General features: G+C 37.1%; 2 protein-coding genes across 2 annotated transcripts in view; one reads left to right on the top strand and one right to left on the bottom strand.

Moving 5' to 3' along the window:
• Window positions 1-5133: 5133 nt before the first annotated feature.
• Window positions 5134-11476, bottom strand: ppp1r11 (protein phosphatase 1, regulatory (inhibitor) subunit 11). The gene is made up of 3 exons (XM_035681225.1): window positions 11050-11476; window positions 8957-9065; window positions 5134-6629 (listed from the first exon to the last, which is right to left on the bottom strand). Exons 1-3 carry the CDS (start codon window positions 11125-11127, stop codon window positions 6445-6447), a joined length of 372 nt encoding a protein of 123 aa, XP_035537118.1. The 5' UTR covers window positions 11128-11476; the 3' UTR covers window positions 5134-6444.
• Window positions 11477-11646: 170 nt separating this feature from the next.
• The window catches only part of LOC118342619 (valine--tRNA ligase, mitochondrial-like), a gene marked incomplete in the record, with an annotated part of 6969 nt that continues 4551 nt past the window's right edge, over window positions 11647-14064 (top strand). Inside the window, 4 exon segments of the mRNA XM_035681222.1 lie at window positions 11647-11924; window positions 12058-12259; window positions 13209-13290; window positions 13383-13483. Of these exon segments, the coding sequence (XP_035537115.1) occupies window positions 12071-12259; window positions 13209-13290; window positions 13383-13483 (372 nt within the window).

Genomic DNA, 14064 nt, shown 5'->3' with positions numbered 1-14064 from the left:
GTGTATAATCATCTGAATATAAGAATCATCGTGTTTTCGTTACCTCGAGTCCGCCATGCTAAACCACAATGTTTCTACTGTAGCCCAGAAGGGACAAACCAAATACTGGCTCTAGATATAGGGCCTTTGGTGAGTTTCGTGGTCACCATAGTTTCTCCTACAGACTTGGTAGTGACGTGAGAGCGTTGCAATCAGCAACTACACAACTAGATGCCACTAAATCATACACACTGGTCTTTTAATGCAATTGTCCATTTGTGTGCATGTGATGCATGATACAATTAGAATAAAATAGGTTAATTCACACTGTCATAAAAATTCTTCAGTGAAAGTACTTTTAGGTGTAACTGAAAAAAAAATTTCATGTGAAATGGTCTTCTCATTTTAAAATTGGCAGACAATGTGCAACCTGAACATGACAATTGGCAAACTTGAGATAATCGATTATTTGATTGATAGAAAATAAATCTTGTTTGTTTTGTGTTGATTGTCCAAAAAAACGTCATTGTCATTTGAAGACAACTCCTTGGGTTTCAGGAAACTGATTTAATAAAATAATCATTACTTGCAGCCCTATATGAACTTGAGTCAAGTTTTTATGTACATTGCCTCTACTGGAAATAAGATGTAAACTGTAATTTTCATTTCACAGTTTCATGAAAGAGGCTGACAAGTTCTAATTATAATTTGTAATGAGGTAAAACTGGAAATGCTGTTCATGTTGTCTGCCTATTTGAAAGTCTTTCCAATTTCATTGTTATTTTGGTGCTATACTAAGGATTATACTTAAATTTATAATTTTGTCATTGTAGTTTTCATTTAGTCAGTACTGATACATTTTCAAACATTAAAACTGAATTTTGAAATTGTACTTTGAATTGCACACAAATGGTAAATTAAATTAAAATTTTTAAAGGTTTGGAGTCCCAAAAAGGGGCACAATGTCTACAACTCTTTGCCTTTCATCTGTTGTTTGCTTATATGAAGTTGTATTGCAGTGATATTAACACTGATAATCCCTTGTAAGGAAAGCTATTTTTATATGAGGAGCCAACACACCTAACAGGTGCAGGATCACTTTAAAGAAACTACCTAAATAAGGAGGAAGGACCCCACCAATAGCCGTGGTGTCATTTTTACTTGGAAGAAGTAAAGGAACCATCTGCTGTAATCTTTAAGTGTATGTCTAATTTATAGCCACTCTGAACCCAACACTACACTGAGGTTAAACACTCCCACTGGCTAAATAAAACTTTTATTACTGCTTGTCTTGGTTTTGGTTTCCTGCGCTTTTTAAAATCCCACATGAAATGAAAGTGTAAAAAGAGCCAAAAAAAAGAGTCCTAACAGTGTGGTAGTTTCAAGGAGTGTACTGGTGTTTTTACATGTTGTAGCCAACTATAATTTGTACTAGTCCTAAACCATTGTAGACTGGGAACACCCCACAAGAGCTGCAGTTTTGGAGATGCTCTGACCCAGTTGTCTAGCCATCACAATGTGGCCCTTGTCAAAGTCGCTCAAATCTTCCCACTGCCCATTTTTCCTGCTTCGTAACACATCTAACTTGAGGACAAAATGTTCACTTGCTGCCTAAATATCCCACCCAATCGGCACACACCACACCCACCCACTGACAGGAGCCACGATAACAAGATAATCAGTGTTATTCATTTCACCTGTCAGGGGTCATAATGTCATGGCTGATTGGTGTATGTATATATGTAATATATAAGACACATTTGTAAGCCAGTTTAATCACAGTTCAAAACTTTAATTCACATTAAATCTCTCATTATGCTTTATAGTATATACAGGAAGGTGCATTACCAGTACGAGAACAATGTACATATGTAACAATGTGTATAGATAGTACATAAAGTGTTGGCATTAATGAAAGTGTATATTAAATGTGGTCTAAAAATGGATGAAGATGATGGTGATGGAACCTGTATTGGGTAAGATTTGGTCATAGCTGAAACATGAGAGTAAACTCTGGGCTGGCAGTCACCTCTCCTTTCCTGTATGCTATGTTAGCTGTGATCCAGTTCCATTTGTACTGACTGGTCTGGAATGGACCTCCAATCATATAACGCTGTTTTTACCAGTTTTACCTCATCAATAAAACATGTCAGTCACTGCAGAGCACAACTGGACAAGCACAAGCACCCATTGTCTTTAAAGGGGAAACACCTTTTATGTGGATGTCCAATCAGTGTTGATGGTAACTGTAGTCCATTGAAGCAATCAATTTTCCAGTGCGTGCTTTATTGACTGAGAAAGCTGAGTTCTCCTGCTCGCTGAGCCGTGACGGCAGTGCCTACATGTAACAGGATGTATTGCATGCAAACTTTCTTTTTTGGATATATATTTCAAGTGCGCAAACATTTGATACCCACGCACACTGAGCAAGCAAAGTTAGCTACTGGGTGCTAAGTTACACAACGCTGCCAAGCAAATGAGTTCCTGCAGTTTGTTTCTTTTTCCACATGTAGCTATATCTTTACATTTTACAGCCTGTAGTTCTTCCTTGACACCAACTATATCACTGCACTGTCAAATGAAGGCGCTAGTGCTGGAAGAACAGATTTTGCAGCTGTTTCTTAGTAAATACAGCACGCAGGGAGGAATTTATTGCTTCAATTGACCATCAACACTGATTGTAAATCCACATAAAACATGAATTTTCCATTTAAGTTCATAGCATCAAATTCGGCTTCTTTAACGGCCAACATGCAGCTGAATTTAATGGGTACCTAAGGGTGCTTTGTCCAAGGAGTTCAGTGAATGAGTGCATTAACAGTCGATTTAACCATCCTCCATTCTGACTTCACTCACTAAATCATATGCAAAGAAACAACTCTACAAACCAATTCTTCCGATACAAAGGATTGTCCAGTGAATACATTGGATTTATCTGAAAATCAATAAAGCAAATGAAAACCAGCAGAGGATGCAGAGGGTAAAAAATACCAACACTCTTCTGTTAACTCATCAAAACTAATGCTGTCAGAAAATTAAAACACAACAAATATAATAATAATCTGTAATCAGGCATTACAGCAAACTGACAATTATAGCTCTGCAAAGACAAATATTTAACGTCAAAAGTTTTGGCCGAGGAGGTGAGAACTGTTCTGGCAACTAGAAGTCTTTCTTGTCTCATTTTTTATTTCAAGCCAAATTAATAGCGCAAACCCAGACCTCCCCCATTCTTCATAAGTAGTTGAACGAATTCAGGCTTACATGATATTAGCCAGATAAAGTCATCTAGGTATTCTCATCCAGCCAATTCAGTTCTTTCAACATAGGTGGAGGATAGATTTTCCAATCTAAGAGGTATCTCATAAAAGCATACTATTATTTTGAAATAAAACACGAGTAGAATCAGCACAGTATTATTGCTTGGCATAGTATTTTGGCTAAAATAGCAATGCAAGTAATATTCCTCACCCTCAAACTATAATTGGAATGATAATGGATTTTGGACTGATATCGATATTTGAGGGTTTTAAAGCTATAATATGTAACATCGTTTCAGCAGTCGCCTGTCAATGGTGTCCATACCCCTTTGTGCATGCGTCAGGCGTTGTGGTGTGTCTGCAGAAGCTGTCATTACATTGACTTTTTATCCAGTTTTTAGCCACATTTTTACCATCCCCTGTTTAGATCTTGGTGCTTTTTAACTGAACCGGATGAAGAATTTTAGTCTGGATCTTAAGTTCAGAGAAGCAAGCTGAGCTAATGTGAGCAGCAGCTCAGCTCGCTTTGTCTGCCCAACAGCGTGGGAGAAACAGTAATTTTTTGGAACTGTCTCTGATTGGTTGTTTTTGTTTAGGCCTGGTGAATTCTTCCAAATGTCATTAGGAGAAGTAGTAAGAGCCAGAAGAACCAGATTTTTTCAGATCATCTGTCTCGTGTAGTACTGTCAGGATATAACTTTCAGACACAGATAGAGGTCTGATTTATTACCTGAACTAATTTTATTTTATGATATAGTGTAATTGACCATTTATACAGCCATTTTATTTTATTTCTATTCTTGTGAAAGTTTAAATTATGAATTTTAGGAATATTTTTATTTTTATTAGTTTTTTTTAGAGCTTCAGATACACTTTAAAACAGGGTTGAGGAACTGAGAAAACATCTAGAGTTAAATCAAGTTAATTAAGTAATTGACATATGAAGAATCTGGTCTAAAAACAACAAATACTAAATATAACAGTGAGATCATTGTCGGTGTCCAATCTTCAGTCTTTTTTAATTCAAAGCATCACATACTGGTTTGTAATTGCAATGTCACTACACAGACTGTGGTCTACTGCATGTCAAATAGGAACAAATTCAGCATTAAGACCAGCAAATAAATAAAAAAAAAAAAAAAAAAAAACCCATCACAATGTGCTGTATTATATACAATTATCTCTGCCACAAAATGAAAAAAAGACAGCCAGACAGCATTTTGTGGTCTCTATGACCGTCTCTTTAAAGCTCCTAACATACTGTATGCTGCGCTCCAGAGACACATCACAGTCAGCTGGGGAAAGTGCAACGTGACTGCATTTCCTGTTGGAATTACAAGCATGGAGTCTGGTCAAAGGTTTCTCAACTCAGATTGTTCTGATTGTGACAACATTAATAACTAATGCTTTTAGCTAATTCATGACAAATCACAAACACTTAACATTACTGCTGATGAGCATTTTCCAAAGCAAACTGGTTTTGATTTTTTTTAATGGGCCGCCATTGTTACAGTATGAAAAACATACTTTTACAAACCTGAGGCTCTTTAACATTAATACATGCTTGAAAATGGTCCGCAGTTATGTAATGTACATGAGTGTGATTTGTGGTAAAAGGACAAAAACAGGCTAAAATTGTGCAAATACATTAGAATAGTCCAACTGACCCTTCCTAAGTCCCGCCCCTTTCTGGAACTTCAGTCAACTTCCTCCTTTCCTGTACTCAGAAATGCTATGTACTAGGGTCATCCATGTTAAAAATACAACCACATTTTGAAGAAAGAAATGACATATATATAGTCACATCTTAAGTTAGCAAATGTTAGCAGAACGCTAGCTAGCTAACTAAATGATCTACATCAATCTTTAGCTAGCTAGCACTTTAGTAACGTTAGCCAACTTAAAATGTGACTATATATGTTGCTTTCATCTTTTTACCATCTTCAAAATGTGGTTGTCTATTCAACACAGATCAGCCTAGCACATAGCATATCTAAGTACAGAAAAGGAGAAAGTTGGCTGAGGTTCGGACCGAGCCTTGCTCAACTGTCATTGGAGTAGAGCAAAAATGGGCGGGACCTAGGAAGGATCAATTCTGTTATCAGTACAGCATGTCCTAAAATCTGTATTCATGCATTCCATGCTAATGATGTCAGTTTGAACAATATCGAATGTATTTTAGGTGTTGAAAGGGGAACAAGATTTTCAATTAGGCTAATTCAATAATCCATGTTGCTTTCATTACACAAAATACACCATATTGGTATGCAACTGGTGTTTTTACATGTTTTAGCTGACAGATTACATATTGTGTACATTTCTGCTGACCAAAGCATACTGCGCTTTTTATAGTTTTTGAATGATTTTTTGTCTTAACTTCCAGGCGGTATCAAAATCATGCTTGTAGAGAACCAAAAATTGCTTTTTTTAATGTAATCCACAATTCATGTTGTTTTATTGTTTAAAAGTTTAGTTACCACTAGGTGGTAATGCAGGTGTAAGTGCAGGCTGATGATGCATTAAAAAAAAGAAATTGATAACCATTTTAGTCATAGGAGTCAATATATTTATACCGTGGCATATATTTGTAAAGTGAATATCTCTAGGATTTTTGATAAAAAAATAAAATATTAAGCAGATTAATTGATGCTGAGAATAATCTTTAGTTACAAGTGAATTTTCATTGCATGAAATGAAACAAACTAGCGCCTGGAAAATAGTAAAGTATTTAAAATTCTACCACCCTACAACATTACTTGGAACATGCTCAGCAGTGTTGTAATAATGCATACTATGTGTGATTTGTAGTAAAAGGCTAAAACATGCAAAAAGACTGGTAATGCCCTTTAAATTTTATTATCATCATCATGTCTCCTTTGAGATTAATAGACACTTAAAATGTGAATTTAGTAGTTATCATTCCATGTTAAGGTGGCACAATACTGAACACTCTTTTAGCTATTGAAAGAAGAGCAGAATTTTCCATTAGGCTAATTCAATAATCCCTGTTGCTCTGTGTCTTTCAGTATTCAGCAGTACAGGCTGTAACCCTTCTCTATCAGCTAGGACTTTCTGACTCGTGACTGGAACACAGCACCAGGCCTGCCTGTACCTCAGTGATGGAACTAAACTTTAAAAAAAAAAAAAGTGCAGTTTTGTCGTGGTGAGAAACCCCTCAGACCCCACAATCAGCCTGCAGTGCTCATTAGTGGGTGTGTGACCCTCCAGAATTTGGGGGCACAGTGGTACCCCCACCCCCCCTCTGTCCATGGTCTCTCCTGCCGTGGCCCAGGATACAGTGAGCACTGCCGCACCCTTCGTCGTCGTCGTCTCCCTCACTTTCAGAGGACGACTCTCCAAACTGTCGGGGCTTCTCATAAATACAGCAGCCTGGAACACAATGTAAAGGATTAGGATTGATCCAGATCATCTAAATCTACAGCTGATGGCCACACTGACTCACGTGAGCTCTTGATTCTCAGTTGGAACATCAAAAATACAGCATGACATGTACAGTCAGAAATAGTTACTACATTTGATGATGATTTGATAAATGTAGCAGCAGGAGGGTGGAACAGCACAGTTGTGTACAAGTTATTTGCATTTCAATATGCACCAAGTCTATGTATGAGTATGGCCTGAAAAATGATCACAATTCAGTGGTAAACATTTTTTAAGATTCCAGCATACAACACCTTTAACAACCCTAGGCTTTCTAGACACTACAGGTACACTTTAACTCATAGATATCACTAAGAAACTTCCCCAGTTGATTTTATTACCTACATCAAGACAATTAGTTTTTGTATTTCAGTATTCTGAAATGATATGTTTAAATATGCAAATGAGGCATTATCTAATTAAAATGCACTGATGTGCATAGATATTCCATGGAAATCATTTTATTGAAATATTAAGAGTCAAAACTCTTTTAATCACACTTTAAATCAGAAAATATCCATAAAAATCCATTAGGAATAAAATGTGATATTTATTTAGGTTATGAATGACATTTGAACAAACTTTTAGAATATAGATAGGAATAAAAGGTTTGGTGTGTATAAGTGCTACTAAAGTGGAAATTTGAGTGTGAGAAAAAACTCATTTTGAAAAAAGAGACTTTAAAGATATGTAGGATTTTTTAGATTATCTGGCATTTGTCAGTGCTCAAGAGGCTAATAAACAGAAAATGTCTTCAGACATATCTAAAGGCAGCATTTTCACTGTGAAAAAGTTTGTTTGGAGCCCTGTACTATAACTCTTTCTGTAAACGTCTGCCTGAATTTCCTCAGTCACCATTGTTTTTTCTAACGTTAACACGTTTCTCCAAAATGACAGCAATTATAATCTCACTAGCTGACGTTGCAGATGTATTATGTTCAAATAATGCAGTTGAATGACTTTTAAAATATAAAAATGTGAAATTATCGGCTATATTATCTGTATCGGACAGGAGAAGCAGGTACTATAAGTAGTATCGGTTATCGTATAGGCTATGAAAAAAATCCATATCGTGCATCCCTACTGGTCGTCTGATTCTTTTTTCACATAAGTTATGAATGTGTGCGAATAATTTGGAACTGGTTCTTGATTCCCATCCTTAATATTTGTACAGAATTTGTTTTCCTTTAGGATTTCTTAGTCAAAGAAAAAAGCTTTTAAGCCTGCCAGCGTGGCGCTGGTGTCAACATAGGATATTTACTCCTTGTTTCCAGCAGCATAGACGCATGAGTTTGTAGGGTCCCAATTCAATATCGATTCATTAAATACTCTAAATCGAATCGAATTTGCACTCTAACCATGAATGTACAGACAACCATCACTGGGTTAATTAAATACTAAAGAACACCTAAACCTGATGATTATGAAGCATGATCTCAAGTTATTAGGACTGTATTTTATTCTGTATTTTCAAGAACATTTATCTACAGTGGACATCCGACGTAGGCTGTCTTTAGTCTCCAAAACTTTCAAACTTTTGACCACTGTTTAGAACTGGCGGTCTCTTAACTTTTCTTAACAAATGGGATCTTATATCGACAATGGAAGTAATGATTGATTATTGGTTTCCTACACTGATATAAAGCCAATTTAATGACTTTACTACCAGAACTAAGAAGTTACAATCTCTAGAATCTGTGACCTACTGTGCATTTAGAGAGATTTCTGGTGTAGCGGCATGTCTGCCTGCTGAGCCCGTTAATTAGCACGCATTTTAAATCCTTAATTACAAAGCCGTCTCTCTTCCATGGACCTGACAACCCGCATCTCTTTTCTCCATGTTCCACAATGTTAACGTCACTTTTATGTTTGTATGGTGTTCAGAACATGCTGGTTTATGTTAATAATTGTCACATTTGTGCTGGTTTATAGTTTTAACCATTAGCGAGCTGGCTGTTGGATTTAGTTGTCTCTAAATCTGCCTGTCCCACTCCCCTCAACGATAGGATCATATCAGCAATCTCTAGCAGGGCGGCTGTGGTATAGCGCAGCTCCTCCCGCCGCATGTCAAAGTATACTTGAGCAAGATACTGAACATGATGCTATGCATTGGTGGATGAATTTGTATGAATGAATCCATGATGGACTTTGTGCACATCACTGTGTGAATTGGTGAATGTTTGATTGGACAATATGGAAATAGAAACGATCACCCAAACCTACAGCCCAAATTCACACAATGTAGGAGTGTGTGCTGACAAGGAAGGTGAGCTCACATTTTGAAGACCTTCTTCCCAGGTGCTCATTGTCAACAGTATCACTGGACCACTCCACCTTCTTCTCAGTCTTCCTCTTCCTCAGCTTGATTGTCAGGCTTCGTCCCTCCTGTAACATGAGAGGTCAGCTGTGAGGTACTGGGCATCAAATGATAAATCTTACTTTCATCATCATTTTAGCATTTATTATTATTATTAGGGTATTAAACGGATCCTGGAGTTAAAGACTGGAGTATGTATTATGGTGTCGACTCTCTGTCGGAGTAGACACACACACACACACACACACCTGCACAACTAACTACTTCAACACACAATCCCACAATCTCCGTCAAACATACATGCATACACATGGGACAAGTTTTTGTTTTCTGATATTTTCTTGTTTTAATGAATTCTAAGGTTTTCTTTGTCTTTTTCCTCTATAATTTATTAATGCAATACTGTCTTTGTTACACTCAATGCCAATAAAGCAAACTGAATTGAACTGAATTGAAATTAGTCTGTTGGGACAACTACGTTCGTTACTGGAAGTAAGTGCAATAAAACCGTTGCTAGTAAAAAACTATTTATTAATACACTGTTCAAAAAGCATCAACATGTAAACCTGTGGAGAAGTGATATCTGCTCTGTCAGCTTTCTCTCATCCACTCACGCTCACTCAGCTAATAGCAAATTGGTACCAAAATAAAAGCTGTACGTATGTAGTCTGTTTAGCTTAGTTTGAAACATATTTTAAAATCAAATTCTTGTTTTAAACTGAACTGCTGGCTTAGACAGCCTCTCCCCTCTCTACCAGCGTTACCTACAGACACAGTCACATCAGAGGAAAGGACGATTGACTGATTGACTTAACTCAGTATTTTGATGTTTCATGTTTGATTTGTTTCGAGTGAGATAATATTGAGTTTTTATAGTGACTATACTGTTGTAAACATTACTGTTGCTGCTCTAGAAACATTTATTTATTTTTTATATTCAATACTTACAAGATATACATTTAAAGACCACCAGACTGACATAGGAAAAGCTAATATGCACTCTTCAATATTTGTTTATTTATTGCATGTTATATCGTCGTCGCAATATCAAACAGTGTTATCGCACATTGCATAGGGTAGGAGCCAGGCCTGCAGTTCGTACAGATTGTATGCATATGGGGGTGTACTTTATACTATGACAGTTTTCCTCAAATTACATTTGAAACAAATCCCCTGGCTTACTGAATTGCAATATATCACAATACACTGATTTTCTGTATTGTAACTGTGTGTGGCCAGATTCTTGCCAATACACAGCCCTAACACCTAGTGCACCGGTAGATGATTTATTCTCATTGTTGAAATTCAGTCTCTTTTTAAAACGTATAAATATCACAATAAAATTTAAATAGATAATTTAACACACGGAAATGTCTTTAATAACAAAAACCAATTACAACAACAAAAAAAAAAACAATAATACTATAAATAAATAATTAATACAACGTGCATCACTCAAAACCCATTTATGCATGCTGTAACGTTACATATTATTTATACAGTCATATCTACCTACCTCATGCATATAAAAAAACTAGTATGTACGTTGAGAGCTATGTTATGTAAACCCGGAGTCAAATTCCTACACATAACTGGCCACTAAAAGTGATTATGATTCTTATCTTTTTAATCTTAAGTGCTTTATATATAAAATACTTATTATGTCTTGTGGTTAGGGGTTTAGACACAAGTGCATTGTCTTTGAGAATTGACACAATATCACAAAACAAAACAATGCAATACAATATTTTTCGATATATCATACGCCCCGAAACCGTACCAGAGTTAAATATGATCCGTTAATATGATGTAAGAGTTACATGACAACATTTAGCACATATCACGATATATAGCTGCAGTAATGTCAATAGTAACAGCTAACATCCAAGCGAGCACTGTTTATAAGCATCATTGAGCACTCATTATCTCTATAATAAGCTATAATAAACGCTATGTACAAGTAGTGCGGCCTCATTAGTGCAGTCCAGTCTAACGGCTCTGCGCTCTCCTTTAGCGCTCATTACAGTCCACACGTTTTCAGCCAGTATTTACCTGCTGGGGCGGCGGCGGTGTGCTGGTCTCAACAGTCTCCGTTATCGTCTCACTCGATGTCCCGGGAACCTCCGCCATACCTGGGGCTACTTTGCTAACGCTACCGTTAACGTTAGCTATTAGCTGTAAGATGTAACGTTAAAAGGTCCGGAGTCGAACGTCTGTGATAGACACTGTATGTTATATAACGTTAACGTAACGATATCTACAATGACTGACCTTGGTTCTTTAAAAGTGTATTCAAATTGAAGGTTGTCAACCTGATGATTATGAGCTGTTGAACACTTTGCTGAGATGTGGCTAACACAGAGTCAAGCTGCAAAGTGATTTGGTCAGACTCAAAACGGAAGTTTAATGTCTTTAAATCAAAACAGACTTGAAACGATTGTCAACCAACGGCTGGATTATGTGAATCGTGCTGTCACACAAATAAGCAAAATTCACATGAAACCACTGTAACAATATTATGTCTGCAATAAAACAACATTCAGTACATTACTATTATTTTTGGTGAACACTGTTTCCCTACATCGTTTTATTTTGAAATTGAGCAAGAATCCTTTGTTTCTTTTTCGTTTTAGCTTGACAGCGGAAGTGTGGTGGGGAAGACATTTCCAGGCGGACAGGGATTGTTTCCTGTTGTCCGCGAAGTTTTAACGATCCGTCAACTAACGATATCCTCATGCTGAGAATCAAATAAATATATATAAATAACAGAGTACTATGAAATGACAGAATTGTTCTCCGCGGCTATACAATGATGTCAGGTTTACATATGATTCGCAACGTTACAGAAATGCACTTTATCGGGTTTACAATGACAAAGTAGCTAGCTAAGGCTGGCATGTCTGAGTACTCAGTGTTATTGAAGCACCGTAAGTAGACTTAGCTAATCGAAATACTAACTGTCAACATAGATACGTTTATTTCAGGTCTAGCTAACTTATCTGAATCAACGGCCGATTCTTCCATTACTTGACTGTTTTTCCGTGTGTGTTTTTTGCGCAGTGCGTTGTTGAGTATGTGGAGGACAGGTCGTGTCCTGAATTTGAGGCTGGCAGGGAGAGAAGCAGCCAGACTCTGTTCCAGCAACCCACCAAAACCTTCACCCCCCTCTTCATCTCAGTCAAAGTCTTCTCCACGACCCCAAGCAGAGAAACAGAGGCGCAGACGAGAGAGAGAGGAGGCCATACTGTCAAGTCAACACAGAGTAAGTAGGAAAGAAGCATCAGGAAAAAATCCAAAGCTAACATGGAGTCTACAGTTCTGATGTTACATCCAACAGGCTCATAAGGAAAGAATATTTTAGTCAAAGTAACACTATAATGGCGAGATGTAAGGGCAGATCAAGAGAAATATTCACAAGGTTTCCAGAAAGTGTCATGGAGACTTTAAGGGGTGACAGAAATATATGCTGATTTATTCTCACTCATTATTATGGCACAATAATAAACATTGAATAGAAATAGCTAAAGGTGGCATTACCAATCAGTACATTGTTTTATTTCCAAATGTAGAGACTACTTTACTTTAATCTACTCATTAATGACCTGTCAAAGCTGATGTGTCACTAAACAGAAAAGCCTTGTGTTCAGGATCAATCATATGGTAATGTTAGGTCAGTGCTTTATCCATTAATAAAGGGGTACTCCAAGTATAGTAATAAGTTTAGTATTGCAACATGAAACATACAACATTACAACATACAGATTAAAAAAATGTCAAAATCGGTGTAGAAGAGGCTGAGATAGCCTGACTTTTAGTCGCTGGTATGGGTGAAGCACCAAAAGTACTGGATCCTACTAATCCCATAATGCAACTTGATGTGTGTTGAGTCTCATTCCCAGGGTTCAAAGCATCTGTATTTTGCGCCTGGTATGAGACTCCAACAATCAACTCATTTCTTGGCCTGATTGGTTTTTTTTATGATAAGGCCCGTTGATTTTGCTAATGGCTCCTAGGAGTGCTAGAACGAGCCAGAGGATCATGATTGTTTCACAGATTCTGTATTATGTACTACTGTTAGGATATAGTCAAAGTTTCAGCAAATATTTTGACAAAAATTAGCAGTTTTAAAGTGGTAATTACTATGAAATAAAAGGTATAGAAAAAACACAGTAGACCCAACCCAGTTTGAATGCTGAAATTTGTGTTTCCAGACTACTGCAAATGAAGAATTGAAATGGAGTGAGAAGCAGAAGATAGCATACACCACTCAGACACCTCCTGGGACAAAGAAAGGTGACTGACTTCCTGTCACATGTTATGGACTTTTACAGCACCATCTTGTCTGTTGTGTCTTTCTGCAAACTTAAAAAAGCTGTTTTTTGCAGACACCAGCTTGCTGTTCCCATCCGCGTACATTCCAGAGTATGTGGAGTCCAGCTGGTATCAGTGGTGGGAGAAAGAGGGATTCTTTAGTCCAGAGCAACATGTGAGCATTTTAGAACAGAATTAAATGTAACAACTTCCTAAAAGATTACAAAATTTCACACAGATGTTTAATGCTATTATTATTATTAGTAGATGCATACGTTACGTGCAGGAGGAGGATACCTTAGCTGTTGTTGATTATTGTGCTGTGTATTTCACTATGGAAGCAATGCAGTACCTCCCACACTTTGTGGAACTGATGTATGTTATGATTAATGGATGCGGTCAGTTTCTCTATTGTTATGTCCTCTTTAAAGCTGCAGTAGGTAACTTTTATAAAAATAGCCTTTTGTCATATTTGTTGAAATTTTCAGTACATCCTGACAGTAGTAGATGAAAAATCTAGTAAGTCAGAAGATCTGGTTGTCCTGGCTCGTTCTAGCGCTGGTAATGGCATTTTCAAGAATCCACCGAGCCTGAACAAAAACAACTAATCAGAGCCAAGAAAGATATGAAGATGCTTTTGGTTGGAAGCTTGAAGTAAGTGGCATTTGCAAGAATCCACTGGGCCTGAATCCAAAAACAACCAATCAGAGGCAAAAGTCTCATTCCCAGGGTGTCAAATACAGACACATTGGGACC

This window comes from Morone saxatilis, unplaced genomic scaffold (genome assembly GCF_004916995.1).
Source record: "Morone saxatilis isolate NCDOM2014 unplaced genomic scaffold, NCSU_SB_2.0 Contig9, whole genome shotgun sequence".
NCBI lineage: Eukaryota > Metazoa > Chordata > Actinopteri > Moronidae > Morone > Morone saxatilis.
The sequence above is the reverse complement of the archived record's forward strand: the minus strand, read 5'-3'. Positions and strand labels throughout refer to the sequence as shown.

Bases quoted from the DNA above. Each gene is read 5' to 3' on its own strand.
- ppp1r11 (XM_035681225.1), bottom strand. From the start codon at position 11,127: ATGGCGGAGGTTCCCGGGACATCGAGTGAGACGATAACGGAGACTGTT. The intron at 9,066-11,049 runs GTAAATACTGGC...CTCATGTTACAG, and splicing joins CACCGCCGCCGCCCCAGCAG to GAGGGACGAAGCCTGACAAT. The intron at 6,630-8,956 runs GTGAGCTCACCT...ATTGTGTTCCAG, and splicing joins GGGAAGAAGGTCTTCAAAAT to GCTGCTGTATTTATGAGAAG.